Source organism: Schistocerca serialis, chromosome 7 (assembly GCF_023864345.2).
Source record: "Schistocerca serialis cubense isolate TAMUIC-IGC-003099 chromosome 7, iqSchSeri2.2, whole genome shotgun sequence".
NCBI classification, from domain to species: Eukaryota; Metazoa; Arthropoda; class Insecta; order Orthoptera; family Acrididae; genus Schistocerca; species Schistocerca serialis.
The window spans coordinates 562,028,461-562,046,910 of NC_064644.1; the positions used below are offsets into that span (position 1 = coordinate 562,028,461).

Consider the following 18,450-nt stretch of genomic DNA (forward strand, 5'->3'; position numbering starts at 1 on the left):
TGGGGCGAGTGCTAGGAAGTCTCTCTAGACCTACCGTGTGGCGGCGCTCGGTCTTCAATCACTGACAGTGGCGACCCGCGGGTCCGACGTGTACTAACGGACCGCGGCCGGTTTAAAGGCTACCACCTAGCAAGTGTGGTGTTTGGCGGTGACACCACATAACTAACCTAAGGACATCACATACATCCATGCCCCAGGCAGGATTCGAACCTGCGACCGTAGCAGTCGCGCGGTTCCGGACTGAGGCGCCTAGAAACGCTCGGCAACCACGGCCGGCCCGTTTGTATGGCTTACGAGAACTTCATACGTAAAATTACATACTTCATGTTTTTTTCCTGCACCTAAAATCTGTCTGACACAGCAGTCAACTACAGTCTTGGTTGAAGTTCAATGTGCAAGCAGAAGGTCGCATGAAATACTTGGAGACTGTTGAGAAGCTTGCACGTGGTCGCGGGAGATAGAAATATTTCGTAATGCCGACTTATGCACTTGTGAGATTTCCGTGGATTCTGCAGTGAAGACGTAGTACGCGTTTAGAAGTGAATATCTCGCGAGTTATGTTGTTGTTCATAACTAATTACGTGGAGTCGGAATCTATTGTTTTCTTTTTAAAGCCCGCAATACTCAAAGTATCAGTGATGTCGAGTGTACTCGACATAGATCAAAAACTTTCTTGGTTTGACACAACATGTTAGTACTGATATTTAAACTACACAAACAATATCTTACTTACTGTAAATGAAACCAAAAAACTAGTTTTTTTGTTGATATTCACTGCATTACGTCGACTGTTCTCATACTTTTTTGGCACATTTCGTGCTCGAGGAGGGATCTCATTGCCCATGACAAGGTGATCAGATGCGCAATCTGTGGATTCGGTTAGCAAATTTTGTGAAGTCTGTTGTAGGAACCCTTGTCTGCTGTCCCATTACACATATTCCCTTGCGTGACAAGCAGTTACTGAATTGATTCAGTGAACATTAAAAAGAGAGATATTCGCTGCTCTGGTGGTTTAATTTCAACAGGCTCTCATCAGAACAGAGCAGTGATAACACAGAGATATCCAAATGTAAATTTAAAGACATTCGCGTAGAATTTTCGTTTCGCACAAATTCCTCACAGTACTTCAAATCTTTTGATTATATCGTCTTACGTATTAGTGTATGCCTTCACACTCGCTTAATTTCACTTTCCACTTTATTCTGTTTTATCAGCATTTCGCAAACTGTGTACATTGTCACTCGTTACGCGAGCTAGTACCTGCCCCACAGATGGTGTCACAGACTCAGAGCGTAAACCTTTATGGTTATATTTACGCAGAATCATATCAGGTGGAATTTTTATTGCATAAAATATGAACATAAAAACTATTCATAATTGCAGATTATGTATGCTGCTGAGGTGACGTCACAGCAATTGGGTTGAATCGTGCCCTCGGCTTAGGACCGGATTTAACTTGTTCCATTTGCCACACGAATCTTAAGAGCTTCTGAAGTGATGTCAACAATATGTCCCGAACATGAAACGAAAAAATATGAGCAAATCTGCGCCATTAGGTATTGCGTAAAATTTGGCGAAACCGTTATTATGACTTCAAATTACAGCAGACTTATGGAGAAGATTTTCTGTCCAGAATACAATTATTCAGGTGCCATAAATGCTGGTAGCAAGCCGAGTAGAACTGGAAGACGAAGTTTTTGTGAAAAGATCTTTAACTTCAAAAACAGATGATATTAGATCGTCGGTTGACAGTGAGAATAGTCGACAACAAATTGAATTAGAACGGATTTAGCATCCGTCGAATATTAACACAGGATTAAGACAGGCGAAAAGCGTGCGTAAATATGTTTGCGAAGAAAGTTAGGACTGAGAGTAGGGACTATCGAGAGGATGTGTCTTCATTTTCTAGATAGCCTTCAGTGTGAGCCAGAATTCTTATGTCCCGTTATCACGGTTGAATATTCAAATAAAATCCGGACAAAACGCTGAAGTCAAAGGTGACGCACTGTAGGCATCCTGACCCAAGAGAGCGAGAGTGAGTAATATTTACATGTAAGAGTAAGCTATTTGCACGTTGGAAACATAGTCCATAAGAAAAAACTTTCCTACAGGACAAACTATTAATCAAAAAATTTAGCTGTAAGTTCTGAAACGTCCCCTTTGAACAATTGTACATGACTGTGCTTAAACTGACACACAATATTTTTAGCGCAGCGCAATCTGACTTTCAATAATCCCTACAAAAGAATGGCCCTAACTAACGTTAACCTATACCTTTCACAAATCACTTACCTCACAAAAATCTTCGTTACTCGAACTACTGCAATACAGCGAGCGCCACTACTGCCAGCTAAATAAAAGATTCAAAATACTGAAGGCACTAACTACTGATAGGCACAGTTAGCAAAAGAAAGATTTTGATAGAGAACAAACAATGTATTTACCTTAATAGTGTTCAAAAGTCATAATATATATAGCAGTTCATGACATCCATTCTTACAAATGTACTGTTTCTGATGGATACACATCCAAATCATCCGCTCTCAAAAATCCGCCATCTCACTTCCCCACATCCACCACTGCTGGCGGCTCACCTCCAACTGCGCAAAGCTACGCGCTGTTAACAGCCAACTGCTCAACACTACAATAGCAAACAACAATGAAAACCACCCTCAGACTGCACACAGCACAACGAGTGATTTTCGTACAGAGCGCTACGTGGCGTTACCAACATAAAAACCTAAACAGCCTACCTACAGTTCCTAAAAGACTCATAAAAAGACGGCAAGCGTCTACCCAGGAACTGCACGCTGTTCGTTGTTGTAATACGACAGTGAGGCGGTCACACGGCACTTCCAACATCGAATTTCGGTCAAGATATAGCATTCTTGTACGCAGTATCTCAGACTCTGTGACTTCTTTGTTATTCAGATGGTAAACGAGGGGCTGAAAGGTATTCCACCATGAGTGTTCCAGAACTGCTAGGATGACTGCCTCCATCGCTGTCTAACTGCGACTGCGAATTATTCCATACGGGACGAACTTTATGTTTGATAAAAATAAAATCAGTAATTATAAAAAAAAAATCTATTCCCAAGTACGAAAAACGCAGGTGCTAATAGCTTGAAAGTTCGGAACAACCAGTTTTATAAGTCACGCTTCCAAAAACACAGAGGAGAATTATTTAAAGATGAGTGAAAAACTGGTAGGCGCTGACATCGAAGAGCCCTCACAGGCCCAGGTACAGGCGTGGCGACGCCGGGGTCCTCAGTTGGGGACTGGTCAGCACCACCAGTCCCCTGTCACCGTAAGCTGCGGGCACGCTGCAGTAACCACTGTACGGCGTGGCGGCACAACGTTGTTCGTGCCAGCGACCGTGCAACTTCGCTTGACCGCCCGGATCGCGAGGAAGGAAACACCTCTATAAAAAATATCCTCAACCTCAAGGTGCCGATGAAATGCATGGCTCTTGAGGTGGAACTGTCGTTGGCCGACAACCTCTTGGAAACCTGCCGCACCTCAGTTGTATGAGGCTTCGTGGGACCGAGATGGAACTCTCCAAATTTCCTTCTCTTCCTCCCAGCGCGGACGCGCGGCTGCTGCGTATGAACACCCCTCTAACAAGAGCTTTCGTGTAGCCAGTCTTCCAGACTCGGGGTTACACAGAGTTATTCATTAAATAGTAATAGAACGCATGCTGCTCGTCAGAACGTGTTTTTGATTGTGAAATATAAATAGGGCAGCTTTGAGGTTTGCCTTTTCATATTCCAAAACGTTTGACGGAGTCGCAGGTATACAGAAATCAGTCAAGCGATTGCATAATAGAACACGGTTGGTTGAAACTGCCAGTTCCCAACAAGCGACAAACCTCCGGAAAACTAAATGCCTTGTGGAATTGAAACGTCCCCTAATGAAAAATTATACAAGACTGTGCTTAAACTGACACACAATATTTTAGCGCAACGCAATCTGACTTTCAAAAATCTCTACAAAAGAATGGCCCTGACTAACATTAACCTATACCTTTCACAAATCACTTACCTCACCAAAAATCTTCGTTACTCGAACTACTGCAATACAGCGAGCGCCACTACTGCCAGCTAAATAAAAGATTCAAACTACTGAAGGCACTAACTACTGATAGGCGTAGTTAGCAAATGAAAGATTTTGATAGAGAACAAACAATGTATTTACCTTAATAGTCATAATTGACATCCAGTCTTACAAATTTCAAAACTCCGCCATCTCTCTCCCCACATCCACCACTGCTGGCGGCTCACCTCCAACTGCGCAACGCTACGCGCTGTTCACATCCAGCTGCCCAACACTACAATGGCAGACAACAATGCAAACTAACCACAGACTGCACACAGCACAGCCAGTGATTTTCATACAGAGCGCTACGTAACGTTGCCAATAAGAAAACATAAACAGCCTACTTACAGAATAGGCCATCGAAGCAATGCCATTTGGTATCTGCGTGCAGAATGTGCTGGAGTTACCTGGTCTGGAGCAAGTACAACTCCAAATCTAGGATTCTAGCTGCCTGTCACCATAGTCCAAACTAATTTCAGATTTAGTGCAGTACAGGAGAGGCTGCACTCCTGCATAAGTTTTTAATACATTATTTAAGGACATCTTAACTGAGCACCACAACTCTACGGCTGTCTTTACTGATGGATCGAAGCAAGGGGACCTCCTTTGATTGCTCTGCTGTTTTCCCTAATCGTGTTCTACATCTACATCCATACTCCGCAAGCCACCTAACGGTGTTTGGCGGAGAGTACCTTGAGTATCTCTATCGGTTCTCCCTTCTATTCCAGACTCGTATTGTTCGTGAAAAGAAAGATTGTCGGTATGCCTCTGAGTGGGCTCTAGTCTCTCTGATTTTACACTCATGGTCTCTTCGCGAGATATACGTAGGAGGGAGCAATATACTGCTTGACTACTCAGTGAAGGTATGTTCTCGAAACTTCAACAAAAGCCCGTATCGAGCTACGGAGCGTCTCTCTTGCAGAGTCTTCCACTGGAGTTTAACTATCATCTCCGTAACGCTTTCGCGATTACTAAATGATCCTGTAACGAAGCGCGCTGCTCTCCGTTGGATCTTCTCCATCTCTTCTATCAACCCTATCTGGTACGGATCCCACACAGGTGAGCAGTAGTCAAGCAGTGGGCAAACAAGTAAGTGTACTGTAACCAACTTCCTTTGTTTTCGGACTGCATTTCCTTAGGGTTCTTACAATGAATCTCAGTCTGACATCTGCTTTACCGACGATTAATTTTATATGATCATTCCATTTTAAATCACTCCTAATGCCTACTCCCAGATAATTTATGGAATTAACTGCTTCCAGTTGCTGACCTGCTATATTGTACCTAAATGATAAAGGATCTTTCTTTCTGTGTATTCGCAGCACCTTACACTTGTCTACATTGAGATTCAATTGCCATTCCCTGCACCATGCGTCAATTCGTTGCAAATCCTCTTGCATTTCAGTACAATTTTCCGTTGTTACAACCTCTAGATAACTACAGCATCATCCGCAAAAAGCCTCAGTGAACTTCCTTTGTTATCCACAAGGTCATTTACATATATTGTGAATAGCAACGGTCCTACGCCACTCCACTGCGGCACACCTGAAATCACTCTTACTTCGGAAGACTTCTCTCCATTGAGAATGACATGCTGCGCTCTGTTATCTAGGAACTCTAGAGGTTCGATAGCTTCGAGACTTTACCGTCTTCGACACGAAATTATAAACGATCTTGCGGGCACTGGAGGAGATGAGATGTGCTTAGAGTGCTAAACTCCTTGTCTGTTCCGAGTTTCTGAGTGCCCTTCATTGTCAACAACGCTTGTACCCATCAGATAAAGTAGTCAAAAGTATCCAGACGACCAGATATGCGTCGATGGAAAGACAAGTGGCCGGAACTGGCAGGTAATAAGCTGCGTCTAGTAAAGCCCACTGCCTCCTTTCATTCACGAAGATGGGATGCGGAACTCCTCACTCGTCTTCGCATGGGCCACAGTCTTCTGACGCAGACCTCTTGCTACGGCGAAAGGATCTTTCAAAGTGTGGCGCTAGTGGTGTTGAGATTACTGTGAGCCAAGTTTTACTAGACTGTATTTTCTTTTCAGCTAGATGGCAACGGCAGATTTGCCAGTAGATCTGCCCTCATTGAAACGGATGTGATTACATATTTTTGTGATCAGTCTGAGTTGCTTTCAAAAATTTAGGAAAGTTCCTCTTAATGTGTTAACAGAGTCACTGACTCACTTTTTTTTTTTCTTTTAAGTGGTCAGCCAGTCACATATACCTGTGCCGTTATAGCTCCTCTGCCTTTTTACTTACATTTTCTTCCGAGGTGTACCTTTCTCTACTTCTTCTCTGTTTTACTGCCTGTGATATCGAGTGATTGAGTGGGTCAACGCGAGTGAGGTGGCTGAGAGAGTGTGCCAACGCTTTTAGCCCTTTTATCCATATTCGTTTCTTTTAATATTTGTAAGTGCGCTCATAAACTCACCGTTGAGCGTCGTACAGTCCATAAACAACAACAACAACAACAGACATCAAGGAACATTAGTTTTTGTCCGGAGGAATGTAGGGTCATGCGAGACCATACTGACCCTTACGGCTTATCTTAGAAGATAAAATAGTTAAATAAAGGCTAACCTAAATTTATAGCATCTGTAGGTTCACAGAAATCTTTTTACAGTATTGACTGGAATACACGTTTTGAAATTCTGATGATAGCAGGGATAAAATATAGGGATCCGAAAGTGTTTACAACTTATACAGAAATCTGATTGCATTTATAAGAATCGGAGGTCAGGAAAGAAAAGCAGTCGTTGAGAAGGGAGTTAGTCAGGGTTGTGGTTTCTGCCTGATATTATTTAATCTGTGCACTGAGTAAGCATGAAACCAAACGAAGGAGAAGTTTGGAAAGACAATACAAAAACATACAGAATGATTAAAATGTTTGATGTTGGCTGATGACATTGTAATTCTATCAGAGACAGGAAAAGACTTCGAAAAGTAGTGAAAGGAATGGGTAGTGTATTGAAAGGAAATTCTAAGACGGAAATCATTAAAAATAAAACAATGGTTGTGTAATATAGTCGAATGAAATGAGGCACTGGTGAGGGAACTTTCTCGGGGAATCAGACACTAGAAGTGCCAAAAGGAGTTCCGCTATATGAGTAGCAAAATAAATGATCGTTACGCAATCACAGATGATCTAAAATACAGTCTGGGTTTAGTAAGAAAAAACATTTCTACAAAAGAAGAGTTTGTTAACGTCCCGTTAAATTTAAGAGTTACGAAATCTGTGGGCAGTTGTTTTGAGTCTGCCCTGTACGGAAGAGAAACCTAGACGGCAAGCAGCCCAGACAGGAAGAGAACAGAAGCTTCCGAAATGCTACAGACGAATGGTGAGCATTAAATAGGTGGACCGAGAAATAAATGAGGAGGTATTTCATCGAACTGGAAAAAAAAAAGAAATCTTACTTAAAGAAGGGGCCAGTTGGGAGGACACATCATGAGGCATAAAGGAGTCGTCAGTTTGGTAGTAGAGGGAATACTTGACTTCTTAAGAACGAATAATCCTGAGCAAATTGGAGCACCGTGATACATACAGAGATTAGTGACCAGAGGTGTTGTAGCAAGACTGACTGCCGTAATATCGAAACCCACCAAAAATAAACGAAAAATGCATCTATTTAAAGAATCATATAAAAATAATCGGTTTAAGTACAAAGAAATAGTATATCCATATATACGTATATACATATATTCCAAATAAATTAATAGGCGATGGTACTGGTTCACCATGATACACAAAACAAGTAAGAACACTGTTGGAGAAGCACTGAAAACGTGTCTCATTTAAAAGAACGCAAAATCCCTCAAGATTGCCGAAGTTTTACAGAAGCCCAAAATTTCAATGCGAGATACTTTTAATAGTTTCCACATCGATATTATGTTTTGAAATCTGCAGAAAATCCAAAGACATTCTCGTCGTCTGTAAAGTACACCAGTATAAAGACACAATCAGTAGCCTCCCTGGGCGACAACAATGGTGATGTTACTGATAATTGTGCCATAAATGCAGAATTATTAAATACTGTTTTCCAAAATTCTTTCACCAAAGAAGACGAAGTAAATATTCCAAAATTCCAATCAAGAACTATTGCCAACATGAGCAACTTTAAAGTAGATATCCTTGCTGTAGAAAAGAAGGTTAAATCACTTAATAAAGGCAAAACCTGGGGTCAAGAAAGTATATCAGTGAGGTTCAGGTTGCTGATACAATGGCTGCATATTTTGTAATGATATACAGCCGCTCGGTCGCTGAAAGATCCATACCCAAAGGCTGGAAAGTTGCCAAAGTCACATAAATTCCCAAGAAAGAAAAAAGGAGTAATACGCGGAATAACAAGCCATCCTCGCTAACGTCGTTTTGCAGTAGTATTCTAGAACATATACTATTGTCGAACATTGCGAATCACCTTGAACAAAACGATTTATTGACAGAGAGCAACACGGATTCGGAAAATATCGTTGTTATGAAACACAACTATCTCTTTATTCTCGCGAAGTAGTGAGTGGTACTGACAGGGATCTAGAAATTGATACTATACTTTTAGGTTTCCAGAATGCTTTTTAAACCGTTTCTCAGAGGTGGCTACTAGTCAAATTAAGTGCCTGGGGTGTACCGTTTCCGTTGTGCGACTGGATTTGGGATTTTCTGTCAGAAAGGTCACAGTTCGAACTAGCTGACGGAAAGTCATCGAGTAAAACAGAAGCAATATCTAGCGTTCCCCAAGTGTTATAGACCCTTTGCTGCTCCTGAAATACATAAACAATTTAGAAGACAATCTTAATAGCCCTCTTACATTGTTTGTGGAAGAGCCTGTCATTTATCGTCTTACAAAGTTATCAGATGATCAAAACGAATTGCAAAACGATTTAGATAAGATATCTGTTTGATGCGAAAAGTGATAAATTGATCCAAATAACGAAAAGTGTGAAGTCATCCATATGAGTACTAAAAGAAATCCGCTAAATTTCGGTTACTCAATAAATCATGCAAATATAAAGGCCGTAAATTCAACTAAATACTCAGGGATTACAGTTACGAATAACATCAACTGGAACAATGACATAAATAACGCAGGTGTAGAGAAAATCGAAGACTTAGATTCATTGGCAGAACACTGAGAAAATGCAACAGGTCTACTAAAGAGACTGCTTAGACTAAGTTTGTCCGCCCTGTTCTGGAGTACTGCTGCGCAGCCTGCGATCCGTATAAGATAGGACTGACGGAAGCCATCGAAAACGTTCAAAGAACGGCAGCGAAGCAAGGGAGAAAGTGGATGTGATACGCGAACTGCGTTGGCAATTACTAAATCAAAGACGTTTTTCGTTTCGGAAGGACCTTCTCATGAAATTTCAATCACAAACTTTCTCCTCAGTGTGTGAAAATATTTTGTTGGCGCCCACCTACATAATGAGGAATGATCATCATAACAAGATAGAGAAATCAGAGCTCCCACGAAAATATGTAACTGTTCGTTTTCTCCAGCGCACTGTTCGAGAGCGAAACAGTAGACAATATCTTGAAGGTGGTCCGGTGAACTCTCTGCCCGGCACTTAATTGTGAATTGCAGAGTAATCACGCAGATGTAGATGTAATATTTGGATGGTAAAAACTGTAGAGGTAACCAAGAGATGAATACTGTAAGCAGAGACAGATTGGTGAAAGTTGGAATAACTATTCGGAGACGAAGAGGTCTGCACAGGATGGAACAGCGAGAAGAACTGCACCAAACCAGCTTTCGCACACTGAAAATTGCAGCAATACCAATTATTCTCGCTATTTTTATTTTATGGATCTTAGGCTGTGGTGCAATGCATATTTCTATGCCTCACGTTTTATATTCCAATGTTGAAGACACCATGACAGTCTTCAAACGGGAAAAAGTAGCAAACTTAAAGCAGCTCTGCTAGTCGAACTGTTTCTACAGAACTGTGACTGCTATCTGAACCTTTATAGCCTCTGGTGATGTCCGCAGCAGTAGAAGACGAAACATTACGCACAGAAATATGACTCGGACTACGGCCAAATGCCCATAAAACAAACATAACCGAGAACGCAAATAGCGGCCGTGAAAGCGTGCATAGCATGAGAAATTACTTTTCCAGTCCACCTACCATATACAGGCAAACGTGAACCAAAACATTATTCTGCAAGGACTCTTTGCAGGAATTTTCGGGAATGTTCAGGATTAACGTCTCGCCGTCGTATTGATCATTAGAGGTGGATTAAAAGTTCAGTTTGACAAAGATAGGGAACTAAAATGCTGGTAACCTACAGGGTGGTTATAATTAAACTTCTGTTGCCCGAGAGAGTCTCCATGAAAAATGAGTGCACGTGGGGGCAATAAAACTTTGTGGAAGCATTTGTAACGACACGCGCAAGAGAAATAGTGAATAAGCCACTGAAAGAAACACGTTTTAATTTACACGTGAGAGGGTAACACAATTTTTGTTAATTGCGTTCAATGTTTACGTTATGGATTACAAACGTTGCTCAGTGTGACGACCATGTACATTCAGGACAGTTTGTGTAATGCACACTGATGCTTGTGCTTCAAATCTACGTCGCCGTAAAAGTGCCGGCGACTAACGCTAATTTATGACATTAACATTACTAAGAACGCAAACGCTGCAGTGCACAGTTTGAACATCGTTCCTATAAAGTTGCGTACTCATGAGGTAAATAGTTTTGCGCCCACACTTGCCCAAATAGCGAAAGTTTATTTACCAGCGGAAAAATACCCCTATCGGAGCACAAAAAATGCGAATATGTTGCTGTTTATTTAAAATATTCTGACTGAAAAGTTGGGTACCAGATACCTAGTCCGCAGCTCGTGGTCGTGCGGTAGCGTTCTCGCTTCCCACGCCCGGGTTCCCGGGTTCGATTCTCGGCGGGGTCAGGGATTTTCTCTGCCTCGTGATGACTGGTTGTTGTGTGCTGTCCTTAGGTTAGTTAGGTTTAAGTAGTTCTAAGTTCTAGGGGACTGATGACCCATAGTGCTCAGAGCCAGGTACCAGCTACCTAATTCTACTTTCCTTACGACCTTTAAAATTTTTTCCAAAAATTTTGGCGTGCGAACATATTCGCTCTTTTTCTAACACTCAACTCACATCAAATTCCCACAAGCTATCGTACTGCCCTTTCCACTCACTGATTCAGCCCAACTCAATGTCATTATTAGTTTGTGTCTCTCTGTCATTGTTACCTTCTCACAGACACAACCTCCTTCGGTCCTACACTCTCAGTGTCTCTCTCTCCCTCTTGCTCTCACTTCCTGCTAGTATCTCATTCCTTCCTCCCTACTGTTGCTGTCTCTTCTCAGTGTTAACATCTCCCTTAACCTCATTGTCATTGTCATATAACCCGTCTCTCGTTATCACTGGCTGTGACCACATCCTCTTTCTCTTTATTCCCCCCCCCCCCCCGCACCTTCCTCCCTCACTTTCCTCCTAGCACTGGTCTGTCACTGTCAACCACGTTCCACTGCCAGAGTGTCCCTGTCTTTCTCTCAAACTGCCATTGTCTCCATTGCTGTTTCTGTAACACAGCTACTATTACCCAGTACATATTTACCATATATTTGCCAGTGCCACCTTCCTTCTTAGCATAAAGTAGTGCGGATATGTTCGGATGCCAAATTTTTTTAGGAAAGTTGTTAAAGATGCTGAGAAGGGTAGAATGAGGCAAGTGGTTCTCCATTGTCAGTCAGTCTTTTAAATAAATAGGAACATATTCATACCATTAAAACGTGGGCAATTTGATGCGATTATCTATTATTTAGATTTCGCATCATGCCGGATTTTACGTGCGGTAATAGGGTAATCTTGAACCTCCGTAGCTTCGAAACGGATGAAGACATAAAGAAAATTTTCAAGGTTGTTCGACATCGGGATCATAGGGATACATCGCAAAAGTTTCAGCCATTTTCTGTGCGTAGCAGTTCCTCAATTCTCGGCAGGGGTTTGATCCATTCGTGAAGGCGAAATTACAGTAAAAAAACCAACCCTTTTTGTTAGAGCAAATAAGCCCTCGGTCATAAATATTAAGTCAAAATATATATGTATATAATACATTAATAAAATTAAATTTTGTACTGACTGGAAAGAGATGCAGTACTTGCAAGTCACATTTTAAAAAAATCTGAGCCGGAAAGGCAACGTCATGAATAGTTTTAAATAAGATGGCGAGCCACTAAGGGCTGCTCGTACTTGCGTGAACAAGTGTTCCAATCAGTATAAACTTTAATTTTATTGATGTATTATATACGTAATATATTTTAGAACAGTTAGTTTAATTCTGAAGAGGACGCTCATAGTAGCGTCGAAACCTGATCAATTTTGACTTAATATTTGTGACCGAGGGCTTATTTGTTCTAACATAATTCTGACACGGTCACTGAATCTTAGCAGCTATGTTCATAGTTTTACCAACTCTTTTTGTTAGGATTTTCGAGGAACCGCCCATGAACTAATGGCGCCTCCATAAGTCCCATCACGTCCACTGTAGATATCATCAAATGTAGAAAGAATCAACTGATTTGATCCATGTGCAGGACGATGTTTGTACTTTCTGTAGGACAGTGATACTAAGACGATGCTTCTATTGGGTACACAAATGATCCCTATGGCAAGGCCTATTCTAAACACTTGACCCTACCTTTTTATCGCTATTAGAACCCGAGATAAGAGTACCGGAAACATCTCGGATTTATGCGTGGCACTTCGGTACTCATTAGGTGCGGATACCGTCCAGTCTAGCGAGTACCACGCCACTGCATTTAATTCGTGTGGTCTGAAAAAATAGTATACAGCATAAATACGAATGGTCAGACGGGAACTTTAACCTGCTAGTCCCGGTCAAAAGCTACGACGTAACTGTGCAGAGTAACGCGCCTCTTACAGACATAAAACTGACGCTGCTACACGGTACAGAAGCGGAAGCAACGAGAAGCCGTGAATTAGTGAGCAGGGTGGAGTGCTGGCGGCGGAATGTTCGGCGTGGCCCAGATGTGCCGGAGCGGCGTACTGCGCCGCCTTTTGGGCAAGGCCCGCGCGCCCGTAGATAGGTCAGTGAGCGCGGGGCGCGCGTCTGCTCCGGCGCCTATTGATCGCCGCCGCCGCCGCCGCCGCCGCCGCCTCCGCCGCCTCCCGGCGGCCGAGCGCCCAGTCCCGCTCCAGCGCTGCTGCGAGCCACACTGGCCGCCCGTACGCCGCCCCCGCCGCCGCCGCCGCCGCTCGCCTCTCGCCTCCCGCTGGCCCTCTAGTCGCTGCACGCGGTCACCGTCAGCGGCCGCCAGACACCTGCGGCGGAGGTGTCCGACAACTCGGCGCGATGTCGTCTTCTAAGGGCGGTAAGAGCGGGACCTCGACGCCAGCTGAGGGCAGCGGCGCTGCGCCGGCCACCACCACCGCCGCACCCGCCGGGACAGCCAGACCTGCCACCGTGAAGCCTGCAGAAGCGGCCGCCAAGGCGGCTTCCAAGCCCGTCAGCGGCTCCACTAGCGCGGCGCCGGCCAAGACATCGCCGCCGGCAGCGGCTGCGCCCAAAACCACCACTGCTACCACCAGGGCTCCGGCGTCCAAGTCCGCGGCTCCTGCTGCTGCCGGTGGTGGCTCTCCGCCAAAAACTGCGCCCAGCTCTTCCACAGGCAAGATGCCGCCCAAGACGAAACCGGCGACCGCGTCTGCTTCGGCGCCCTCGAAGGCGTCAGTATCGAAGACGAGTGCACCGTCTGCTGCAGTTAAGCCGACGACGGCGACTATGAAGTCTGTCACCCCGAGTGTTACTAGTGCCACACCGGCTTCGAAGACGCCTCCAGCTACGTCGGTGCAGGCTAAAACTACCACAACTGCCGCGGCTAAAGACCCGAAACCGTCGAGTGCCGTGACGAGTGCTCTTCCGGTGTCTTCGACACCACCAGTGTCTTCGACGAGCGGCGTCCCGAAACCTACCACAGTGGCTTCCAAGTCTGCGGCACCTAAGACCGTGTCCCCTGCGACCAGTGCTCCGTCAATGTCGAAGGCGGCTACACACGCGAAGACGACATCCCCGAAGTCTGCAACACTTCCGAGTACCACTACTGTCCAGTCTCCGATTACTTCGACGAGCAGTAACGCGAAAGCTCCACAGGTAACTGGAAAACCTACGCAGATCGCTGCTGCGAAGCTCCCACCTGCTTCTGTGCCTGTTACAACAGCACAGCCGCCGTCTAAAACGTCTCCTGTGACCTCGAAAACTGATCCCTCGAAACAGCCGAAAACTACTGCAATTACCAGTACGAAACCTACCACAACACCGAGCGCCACAACAGCCCCGTCGGTGTCGAAAACGTCTCCGGTTACTTCGGTTTCTACTTCTGCAACGCAGGCGAAATCTACGTCTACAGCTCTTCCAAAGGCTGACGCAAAAGTGACGTCCGCAACTAGTGTAAGTAGTGCTGCCGCTACGGAGGCCAAGACGTCGACGGACAAGAGTGGTAAGCCGTCTGCCCCGTCGACGGCGAAGGAGAAGGTTAGCGCAATTCCCACGACCGCTGCTCAGTCTGTTCCGAAACCGGAGAGTGTGGCTCCAGCGCCGAGCGATCAGAAAGGTTCTACACCTGATGTCGGCAAGACCTCCGCTGTCGCAACACCGCGAACTACAGCTTCGGCGACGCCTGCAACAACTGCTGTACCTACTGCCGCGAAGACGACGGCTGCATCCACAGTGGCAAAAACACCTGCCGTTACCTCGATTCCTGTCGCCACACCGGCGAAGCCGACGACAACAGCTAGCGCCTCTACTAGTGCCCCCTCAGTGCCGAAGACTGTGACTGCGACAGCTGCCGTTGTCACTGAACCTACCACCACTGGCGCTCTGAAGACGACAGAGTCGAAGCTTCCCAGATCCGCGACATCTGTCGCCTCGACGGCTCCGTCAGTTTCGAAGCCACCTCCGACGGCGGGCGTGTCATCGGCGGGTAAAATTACCCCAGCTACAGTCTCGATACCGCAGGCGACCCCGTCTGTGAAGACGGCGGAGCCCAGTTCGGTCCCGAAGATCGTCGCGCACCAAGAGCTCAAGACGGCGCCGTCAGCGCCAAAGACGATAGCTGTCGAGTCGGCGCCAGGGACAACGTTTACCGCCGTGTCGACAGCGACAGCGCCAGTTACAACGCCAGCTCAGAAGGCAGACACTACCAAGCTGACAGCCACTTCTGCGAGTACCACGCCCTCCGCGACTAAAAACGGAAGTGTGGTCCCAGCGCCGCAAGAAGCGACCGATCGAAAAACGAGTGTAGCAGAGCAGCAGGGAGCTAAGGTACTGCCACCCGCTGTGCCGAAGACGTCAACTGCAGTGCCGGCAGCTGCTACAAAAACAACTCCGGCGACTTCAGCGGCACAGCAGACCCCAGTGGGCACGAGTGTCGGGCCAGCTGTGACGAGCAGCAGCGCGGCGCCGCCAGCGAAGACTGTCCCTGGCAGTGTGACTCCTGCTGCTACGACAGCGGCTGCGGCCGTCTCTAAAATGCCGACCTATTCGGCGGCTGCAACACCGGCGACTACTACTGCCACTTCGGCGAAGAAGCAACCTGTGACGACGGCGGCAGCAGCGGATTTGAGAGCAGTGCCCGTCCTGCCTAAGGCTGTCACATCTGCGGTGACGCCCGTCTCGAGGCTGTCGCCTTCCGGTATAAAGATATTCACGCCCGTTACGGCCACGGCAGCGTCGGCCGTGGGCAGGGTGGCTCCCATCACGGCGACGGCGCCCTCCGCCTCCGGGACGACACCGGCCTTCACCAGGACCGTCCCCTCCGTGACGAAGGCGTTCTCTGCCGTCACGGCCGCGACGGGGGCCGTCACCGCCCCCCCGGCTGCGCCGCCGGCGTTCGTGTCGGCGCCCGGCGCGACGGGGCAGAAGCCGCTGCAGCCGGTGCCGCTGGTGGCGAGTTTGCCGACGAGCCTGCCGCACGGGGCCCCGGCGACGGCGGTGCTCGCGGGGAAGGCCGGCTCCCCGCCGGGCTGGGGCGGCACCGGAGCCGCGTCGCCCGTGGCGGTCGGCGCTCCGCCGTCGTGGGCGGCAGCGGCGTCGGTCCCGCGGTCGACGCCCTGCGCGTCGAGGTCGCTGTCCCCGGCGACGCCGACGCCGACGCCGCCACCGCCGGCGCTGCCGCCACCCTGCCACTCGCCGGCGCCCTCCGGGGTCGCGTCGCCGGCCAACAGCGCACCCACGCCGTCGTCGGTGCGGTCTCCCGTGGCGGCCACCCCTCCTTCCGGGACCGCCGCAGGGTCGCCGATGACGCCGCCGCTGCCGCTGCACAAGGCGGTCGCCCCGGTGACGAAACCTGTCCCGACCGCGACGGCCGTTTCCGTGACGACGTCGAGTGCGACCGCGACCAAGACGATTCTGGCGGGCGACGCGTCGCAGGCCGGCAAGGACGACCAGCAGCAGCGGCTGCACGAGATACACAAGTACGACCGCGACGACGAGGAAGACGACGACGAGGAGCGCGCCGGCGGGCAGGCGTCCAAGGGGCGGGGCTTCCTCGACCTGTGGGACGTGAGTAGCGCCCACCGCAGCTCGCCTCAGCCTAGACACCCTCTGTGCCGCTCTTACGCTCCAAACTAAAAGAGCCTTACCCATTCCAACCTAGTTTCGAAATAAACTAATGAAACGCATCAGGTTGCCCTCCATGGGGTGGGTGCACGCAACGCAGTCAGTCGTAGAACTAAGTTGCTTTACTGGCAATGGCAAGGAAAGCGTTTCTAAAGAAGAGATATTTGCTAACATCGAGTATAGCTTTAAGTGTCAGGAAGTCGTTTCTGAAAATATTTGTATGGAGTGTAGCCATGTATAGTTGTTGCTGTGGTCTTCAGTCCTGAGACTAGTTTGATGCAGCTCTCCATGCTACTCTATCCTGTGCAAGTTTCTTCATCTCCCAGTACCTACTGTAGCCTACATCCTTCTGAATCTGCTTAGTGTATTCATTTCTTGGTCTCCCTCTACGATTTTTACCCTCCACGCTGCCCTCCAATACTAAACTGGTGATCCCTTGATGCCTCAGAACATGTCCTACCAACCGATCCCTTCTTTTAGTCAAGTTGTGCCACAAACTTCTCTTCTCTCCAATCCTATTCATCACCTCCTCATTAGTTATGTGATCTACCCATCTAATCTTCAGCATTCATCTGTAACACCACATTTCCAAAGCTTCTCTTCTTGTCTAAACTATTTATCGTCCATGTTTCACTTCCATACATGGCTACACTCCATACAAATACTTTCAGAAACGACTTCCTGACACTTAAATCTCTGCTTCAGAAACGCTTTCCTTGCCATTGCCAGTCTACATTTTATATCCTCTCTACTTCAACCATCATCATTTATTTTGCTCCCCAAATAGCAAAACTCCTTTACTACTTTAAGTGTCTCATTTCTTAATCTAATTGCCTCGGCATCACCCGACTTAATTCGACTACATTCCATTATCCTCGTTTTGCTTTTGTTGATGTTCATCTTATATCCTCCTTTCAAGACACTATCCATTCCGTTCAACTGCTCTTCCAAGTCCTTTGCTGTCTCTGACAGAATTACAATGTCATCGGTGAACCTCAAAGTTTTTATATCTTCTCCATAGATTTTAATACCTACTCCGAATTTTTCTTTTGTTTCCTTCACTGCTTGCTCAATATACAGATTGAATAACATCGGGGAGAAGCTGCAACCCTGTCTCACTCCCTTCCCAACCACTGCTTCCCTTTCATGCCCCTCGGAAGTGAAACATGGAAAATAAATAGTTTGGACAAGAAGAGAATAGAAGCTTCGAAATGTGATGCTACAGAAGAATGCTTAAGATTAGAAGGGTAGATCACATAACTAATGACGAGGTACTGAATAGAACTGGGAAGAAGAGGAGTTTGTGGCACAACTTGACTAGAAGAAGTGATCGGTTGGTAGGACATGTTCTGAGGCATCGAGGGATCAGCAATTTAGTATTGGAGGGCAGCGTGGTGGGTAAAAATCGCAGAGGGAGTCCAAGATATGAATACACTAAACAGATTCAGAAGGATGTAGGCTGCAGTATGAACTGGGAGATGAAGAAGCTTGCACAGGATAGAGTAGCATGGAGAGCTGCATCAAACCAGTCTCAGGACTGAAGACCACAACAACAACAATATGACATTTATAGTCACAACGCAGATCAGATTTCGACCTGTGTCAGGTCATTATCAATGCAGTGCGGAATTGTAGCAGTTGTTCGTGCTCAAGTGAATGCTTACATAGTTCAACCATTACTGAACTGGGTAAGCATTCACTTGAGCACGAACAACTGCTACAATTCCGCACTGCATTGATAATGACCTGACA

General features: G+C 46.5%; 1 protein-coding gene across 1 annotated transcript; it reads left to right on the forward strand.

Annotated features, from left to right (window-relative positions):
• Positions 1-6,524: 6,524 nt before the first annotated feature.
• LOC126413246 (mucin-5AC-like) lies at positions 6,525-16,710 on the forward strand (the record flags this gene model as incomplete). Its single annotated transcript, XM_050083148.1, has 4 exons — positions 6,525-6,569; positions 12,986-13,160; positions 13,281-13,339; positions 13,807-16,710. Coding segments are annotated over 4 exons (3,183 nt in total), but the record flags the coding sequence as incomplete, so codon positions are not given.
• Positions 16,711-18,450: the final 1,740 nt, after the last annotated feature.